This window comes from Stegastes partitus, unplaced genomic scaffold (genome assembly GCF_000690725.1).
Source record: "Stegastes partitus isolate 25-593 unplaced genomic scaffold, Stegastes_partitus-1.0.2 Scaffold223, whole genome shotgun sequence".
Classification (NCBI taxonomy): Eukaryota; Metazoa; Chordata; class Actinopteri; family Pomacentridae; genus Stegastes; species Stegastes partitus.
Window position 1 is genome coordinate 73,550 of NW_007577954.1, and position 8,029 is coordinate 81,578.

The 8,029-nt window shown below is 36.7% G+C and overlaps 1 protein-coding gene across 2 annotated transcripts in view; it reads right to left on the reverse strand.

Moving 5' to 3' along the window:
• Nucleotides 1-1,140: 1,140 nt before the first annotated feature.
• gtpbp8 (GTP binding protein 8) overlaps nt 1,141-8,029 on the reverse strand; it is a 15,638-nt gene continuing 8,749 nt past the window's right edge. The window contains exons 7-9 of one of the 2 annotated variants that reach the window (XM_008281118.1): nt 5,909-6,027; nt 5,052-5,180; nt 1,141-2,308 (exon numbers count right to left, since the gene is read on the reverse strand). In XM_008281118.1, coding sequence (XP_008279340.1) covers nt 5,090-5,180; nt 5,909-6,027 — 210 coding nt within the window. In that variant the 3' untranslated portion in view covers nt 1,141-2,308; nt 5,052-5,089. Of the gene's footprint in view, nt 2,309-4,939; nt 5,181-5,908; nt 6,028-8,029 lie in introns of those variants that run through there. The other variant, XM_008281117.1, reaches the window with a different exon arrangement.

Here is an 8,029-nt window from a genome sequence, read left to right on the forward strand (position 1 = left end):
AGAACTGAAAATATTTACTGAGTCACGTCTGTCTGTCTATCAATCCATCCATCTATTTCTGTACTACATAGATTCATCCATACATACATACATAGGTACAACGTAGATGCTGGTGGCGTCCTGTGGTTTCTGGTGTCTTCATCTGGAAAAATGTTCCGGTTTGGTACTGCTCAGACTAACATCCACATGAATCTTTTTGCTTGTCCCTGGGTCATTATTGTTTTGTAATTATAAAGATTAGTGAAATGTTTCAAACAAATTGGGTAAGGGACTGAAAACTGTTTGCTGATGACATAGACTTTTATTTTTTTAAAGGCAGGAAAAATCACTTGTGTTTTAAATGAAGACTGGCTGACTTGTACCACTGGTGTGGCTAGCATACTTGTGCCCCTCAGCATAAAGCAAACCTGGATCAAGCAATTAGTGCAAACAAGTTACAGCTGCATTTGAAGTGCAAACAGGATTAAATCAGCTCACAGATAAACTTTTACACAGATTGACAAAACAGATGTCTACGATTTGCCCCTTCACAGGGTTCATATATTGTCCTATGCTGAGATGTACTTCATTGTTATGTTGTGATTTATCTTAATGACTTATTATTTTATAGTGTTGTATAATCACTTACTAGGAGTACTAACATAAAGTGTTTATGTGGCTTATATGTGAGCACACGCAGGGTGCAGCGTACTCGGGTTTCCAGCATCAAAGACTCAACCTTTGTATCCTCACACACGCTCCGACCAACTCCCTACGACAACACCTTCTTTAACAAGTTCTTTATTGTTTCGGTTTTTTGCGAGTTTTTTTTTTTTTTGCATTGCAAAGCATCTTCAAACATCATCAAATATCTTGTTTGTCTTTTTTATACTTTTTGCACTACTGGAGCTGTCTTTTACTTTTGTTGTACTTTGTGTATGATGACAATAAAAGCATTCTATTCTACTCTATATGGATCCACAGAATTTTTAGTCATACCACTATATTCTGTCCATTTTAGATATTAAGTGATTTCCTTTCCTTCCTGCAAACCCTCATCAGCTCTCCCCTTGATGATTCTCAATCTGGTTGTATCCAGTCGCTACATATTAAAAGAGGAAAAGCTTTCTCAACTATGCATATAGAACAGCAGATATTATTTATATTATCACATACATACTTTTATTTTGATTCAAAACATAGAAACAGAAAACAGGTAAGAAAGAAAGAAAGAAAAGTCAGTCAGAGGCTGTTTGAATTGGTCCTCTTGGCCTCCTCAAGGATCATCAAGATCCTTATGTATTGTTGTATGGTTCCAAAGTGTGTTTAACTTTTTTTTTTTTCTTCAATTTTAGTATAAAAAATTGTCTAATGTACATCTTGTGAAGCTCGGTGGAGACCGCCACTTAATCATTATGAATGTGAAGGCTATCACATCTCCACTTTGCTCCTTTAAATTCCTTTAAATGAGACATGACTTTGACACAACTCTAAAAATTCCCAACAAAACAACGGGAGAGGTTGTTGAAAAGGTTTTAGTATAAACTTGTAGTTTTGGATGTGACCAACACATACATATGGGATCTGTAAATTTGCCTTTATATGAAGGGCAAGAGGGCTGTGCATTGAGATGTACTGTATGTCAGTGAGTATTGCATTGGTTTAGTTGAGCTCTTGGGGCAATCTTTAGCTGCATCAGGGTATGATACGGGCATGAATTTAATTTAATGCCTCCTAGCAGTCAGTACCTAAATTTTCACTGAGGTCAGTTTCCCCATCATCTCTTAACTTCTCTCCCTATGACAACATTGAGTGAATGAGAAAAAAACAAAACATAAATAGTAGGGTACAGGTTTGCAATGGGAAATTTGGCAACACTTCAAGTAATATTTTGGTCGTGACACGTGCAGTTAAAACTTTAACAAGGATTCTTAAGAAAGCAGTGCTTATGTAGGAAAAACAGAACACTTCTGCACACCTCAGCACTTGCAGAAATCTAGAAATAAAAACCAACCGTATCTGCTTAGTTACTCTTCAACTCTGACAATTCTGCTGAGCTGCCATTTATGAACAGCACAGTGCCCACATCTGCTACCAGGGTGTTCAGTGGTGTGCAGAGGGTTTAGAGACGAGCAGATGTTGCTTCCGACCAACTTCTTGAAGCACTTCATCGCTGTCAGTGTAGTCCGTGAGGCAGCCGGGGCTGTTACACTTCGGCACAGTGACAGTAAGTGACTTTTTAAAGCATGCCCAACGGTGTACAGGGCAAAAGTCAATCAACAGACAAAGAAATACCAGTCACAGCACTCATCAGGTGTTATGGTCATTTCTAAAGTGAAAGGACAAAAAGCAGAAAAGGGATATTAAATAATAATAAGAGTTTTTTTTTTTTTTTTAATTCATTAAAAAAAAGAAAACAGAAAAAAAAAAGACTTGTAAAAGTTAAGGTACTGAGTCAGCACTTCACATCACAGTTAACAACCATTTTTATTCTTGATTTAGAAACTTTAATTCACCTTTTCTTGCTGATCATGTCTAGTTGAAATATTTTTAGGCTTCCTTGCACAAAGATCACACGTGTTGTGGCAGTCAGGGGCTGATAAAAGCAGCACGTGTTTCCAGAAGTAGTTCATGGTGGATTTTGAAGTCTGAGTTGGATTGTTGTAGTTGACACTTTTCACATTCACATACACACAGACTTGCAACGTGTGCTTTTCCTCAGATACTGCTCCTTTTCCCCCCTCTAATCATACCATTGGTGTTTCTGGCCCAAAAACTCCATTTTAGCTTCATTTCCCCACTGCTCTTTAGTATCCAGAACCAATCTGATTTAGCTGCATGTTTCTCTGCAGACTTTGAGCATTGATTTTTGTGTCACAGGTAAAGCTTCCTTCTGTTAAGTCTTCCACCTGTAAATCAATGTTACATGCTGGGACGATGCAGCAGCACTCCTGTGCTAGCTGCAGCTCCTCCATATGGACGTTTTACTTTTCCCTTCTGCCCTGCAGACCCACAGTTTTATCTGAAACTTTTTCTTGCTCTTGTACATCTCGTAATGACTTCCACGGTTCCTCCTGACTGCTTCTTAGTGACCTCTCAGACAGTGAAAACTACAAGCTGGAAGCACTGTGGTATCTATTTATAGCTTTCCCCTGCTTTTCAGAAGCTATTTACTTCGTGGAGCGTACAGTTGTTAAGTGTTACTACAAGGTAACAATATTTCCCGTATGGCGTCCCCCACAAACTTCAACTAAAACCACAATATTCAAAACAATTAATCCAAACCTGCAGGGAACAACGTGGCAGACCTCTTCCCTACTGCTACATAATCATTGTTTAATGATTAATGATTGTTACCCTGATTTATTATTTTTTTAAATCATAAATCTAGAAGGCAAAAACATAATTTTTTCCATGTACTAGTCAATTTTGAGATTTTGGGCTATTTTGCTCCCATGTCTTCTACCAACAGGTGAAAACAAAACACACATCTAGGTATCCATTTTATCACATTTAGTCTATTCTGCACAGTGCACAATACACAAATGTAAGCAACAAACTGGTTTTATGGTGTTATCTGTTGAGATTATTCCTTAAATTGTAGTTTTGAATAAAAATGGGTGGAAATTTATGAAATTAGTTTTTTTTCCTAATACTCTAAGCCAGAATTCGGTACTTCAGCAGCACCTAGATACACTAAACCATATTCAGACTATTTTTTACAGAAGGGCTCATCACTCACAGCTCTATTTATAGAACATTTTCCCCCCAAAACACATGGCAAAAAGTAATTTTTCTCTGACTACTGACAGTATTTTCCAGTTTTTGGAGTGATGAAAAGAGATATCCAAAATTTGCCCTTTATGAAAACATTTGACTCCAACATGTCACCAAAATGAAACATACATTTTTGACTTTAATTACTAGTTAGATTTCTGCTCTGAAACTTGATGTAGAATGTCCCCTTTTCTAATGACATAATACACACATTTACATTGTTTAAACATAACATTTCTGAGCGCCTGTAATGCAAAAAAAAAAAAGAATTTTTTAATGGAAGTAATCGGTTGCCTACAGTCGTCCTCAAATGTATTCATACTCTTCCATTAAAGAAAAGGCAAAATTCACAACAGTCACTCAAATAACTAGAAACTGAAAAAAGTAATAATAAATAAAAATCTGCTGAATTACATTTTAGTGAAATAAGACATTGCTTTTAAATTGTGGTTGAAAAGAATAAAAAAATAAATAAAAAATCTGTCCCAGACAAATTAGAGCACTTTGCTGATGAGCAGTGGGCCAAAATCAAAACACTTGTCAACAGGAGCAGAAGTCTGATTGAGAGTTACAGAAAACACTTGATTGCAGTGATTGGCTCAAAGGGTTGCTCAAAAAAATATTAGTGTACGGGTCCCATCATGCTTGTTTGCTTGTGTTTTTTTTGTTTTGTTTGTTTTTAAAAAAAATATTTCTGTTGAACCGCAATTCATTAGCAATGTCATGATTTTCATTACAATGTGTATTTATTATTACTTTTGTCAATTTCAACTTATTTCAGGGACAGCTGTCTTTTTCCTTCTTTAATGGGAGGGTATGAATACATTTGAGGACGACTGTAAGTGTTATGATGCCTATTAGTTAAAATGTGTACCCTTTTCACCTGTAATATTTTTACTGATGTGCATTTTGACCTGTTAGTATCCACTACAGTGGACAGTTGTGGATCTTGCTCACAATGGCAGATATTAGGGAAATATTCAAATCATTGTAAGTATTAAAAAGATTTCACTTAGGTTTTAATAAGTCACACATTAAAGAGATATCATCAGTTTATGACTGTGAGGGAGAGGGCTTCAGGTTTTCCAGTGTCCACAGCCTATTGGACATTTAGCATAATAAGGGCAAAAGAGTAATATCAATTGCAACTACACTAAAAGGAAAATCCATCAAACCATCAAAGAAGTGTTTTACATTTTATTAGAAAATATAAGGCTCTGGAGTAGTTGTCCAGATGTATAGTGCTACAATCTGTTTTTGAAGAAACGTTCAATACAAGGTGACAAAAGACAAACCTCTGCCAAGTCCCATTTCCACTCGAGCTGGTTTCTCATCAGCTTTGACAGGTGTCCTTGACTCTTATTCTCCCTGTTACATGGGCAATAAAGCATCTCAGGAAGTAGATCCCCTCAAAATGTAGAGAGCTGTTGCAAACAAGATAAAGAAAGAAAAATAAAATCTAACTGTGAAGTATATGTCAACTTCCTGCGTTGAGGAAAAACACAACAATGTAGGCAGCATCCAAACAAATTGCCAAATGCAGTAACAACAAATGGAGGACTGCACTTTAACGTCTTTGACTTTTTTTTTTACTGTTCCACATTTTGTGACACTCGTATTTCTGAAGAGTTGTGTGACTGAGTAATGCTGTGGTCGAGCTGATGCACTCTCTGCCTCTAAAGTCTAATGGGATTTTGTTTCTAGTTATTTTCACTTGTGCTAATCAAACAAAATTGCTCACTTCAATTCCTGATCAATGGTACAGAAAATAATGTTTTTGTAAAAAATTAAGACTCAGAGACAGAGTTGTTGATGCTGTGGAAATTCACCGTCTCACCAAGTAGAGGAGATCGTGTTGCTAATAAAAATTTAAGGCTTGTGTTAAGATTTTTTATATCAAAAAATCCCATTAAACAATTGAAAGTATCAACATGAGGGACTACACTGACTATTTACAACAGCAGGACGTGTTTGAGGGACTGACTGAAACTAAACTACAGTGTGTGTTTTTAAAAAAAGTTTTGGGACAACAATGGAGCTGTGCAGAAAGGAGCGGACCTGTAGGAGAGGACACAGTAATTGTCGGCTGGGACTTCTGACAATCACAAGCATATCCCTGGTATTTTCCTTTAAGAAGAAGTGAGACTGTCACCTGATCAGAAACGGCTGAGGGAAGCAGCTTGTGGTCTGGGTTTTAACCACATCCTGCAGACTGAGCAAGTTCGCCAGCAGCGTTCCTTGTCCACATTTGTCAATCTTAGTCACCACCATCTGAACAACAAAGAGAGTGGCACACTGTAATTTTATCTTATATGTTACCAGAGTTACACAAATTGTTTAAAACAACACAAAAGAAAATATAAGAAAAAACAGAGTAACACAATAAAATCAGAACAATTAAACTGATTTTTCACTACATTGCAGTGTCTTTGCATTTTATTAATCCTCTGAACTCCGAGCAACTTCTGGCCTTTTTTTTTTTTTTTTTGCCGCCACATTTTAACGCAATATGGAGTAATTTTCCACTGAACTATAAAGTCCTGCACCTCTATAGAAACAGTACAGCCATGACTAGAAGTATATATCATTCCAAAATGTTTTCTGTGCAGTGTGACACCGTTATATTCACATAAACTTTAAAAAAAATACATAACAATAATAACGTTGAATTTCTTTGAAACCTACAGTGTTACCAACACTGGAGAAAAAAAAGTGTGGCTTAACATGCTAACATTTTGAATTCGTTGTCATATTTGTCTCATCTCTAAGTAAACATTATGCAGTTCAGCAAGTAAGTCTCTGAATTTTTTTTATTTTTCACCAGATCTGGTGCGAATTGTTTATTTTTGGCTCATTTTTAAATAAGATTTGTAGAATTAAGTGATTGTGATCAAATGGTTTTTGGATTTCGAGGAGTTGAGCAACTAATTTAGCGAACGTTTTCTCACAGTGGACTAAGCTGCAGGAGCAAACAGAAAAGCAGAAGAGACACATGCTGACACCTGCTGGCCAGATCACAGTACTACACTACACAATGTGATTAAATGATTCATTTTTCTCCAGATTTCCAGATATTACATTCAATTTTTTATTTATTCTTTTGTCCAAGAGCATTGCTGAAAGTAAAAAAAAAAAAAAAATAAACAGCTTTAAATTGGTTGATCAAACTTTTTTTTGTCTGTTCCAGGATTGAAACTTTGACCATTTCAGCTCATGGCCCCATGCTACCTCTTTATTTCAGCACTGAAAGTTCATCTTTGTTAAAAGCCGCACTGTCACAGTCTTAATGTGTTATAGTGTTTAATAACCTGAGAGCATGAATAATTGACTGCAGGGTGCGTACAGAGTGGGGGTGCTTCATTATAACGTCAGAGCGGTGGCATTTCAGAGGGGACGGCACTTTTTAAATAGCTGAGTGGGAGCGTTCAGCATTAATTCAGTGTGGACATAATGAAGAGGACTTGTAAGAAGAATGAGTAAAATGTAAAAAGGAGGGGTAGAGCTGGATATTGCTTACCACTCCAACCAAAAAAAGAAAACTGTGCATATCCAGGAAGAACAGTTTGTGTTCTGCTGTTTCTCAGCCATAGTTTCACTTTAAGCCAACCACCTAATGTCAGCCTGCTGTAAGTGATTCTTTTGTCCACAGTTGTCACATTTGGAGCAGGTGATGGCAGTGCAGCTTTTCTTTTTAAAGTTGCAGGCAGGTATTGTATGTCACTTTTACACTGTGGGCTCGACTGCTTATTACTTGCATGCTGCAAAATGCATTCCGGCTATTGCTGTGTAACCTCGCTGGATAAATAAATCAACTAACTTTGTAGCAGTTTTCTCAGTTGCTTTGGTACATTACTCAGATCAGAATTGAAATTCTCTAAACTACTTGTTCAATCTTCACACCATTGTGTCACTTGTGCACATCACAAAAGCAGTGTCTCACTTCTTTGAACAAGTTCCGAAAGCTTTTGTACATCCATCCATGCAAATGATTAAGTGCAGTTCTCTGCTGTTTCCTGCATTATCAATTGCTCATGTCATGTTGATCAAAATATATCATAATGGGTCACTGTTGAGTAGTCCCACCCCCCACAACATTTAGGCATTAGCTCATCACATAAGTCTTTACATGCAAAATGGTTGAACAAGTTGTCATAATATGTCGAGCATATTTCTACATTTCCATGAGACTTTTTGTCTAAATCTGTCCTGAATTGGTAAATTGCTCCCAGGTGAATCCTGACTTTCTCTAATGAAGGGAAATGTGTGTAGCATT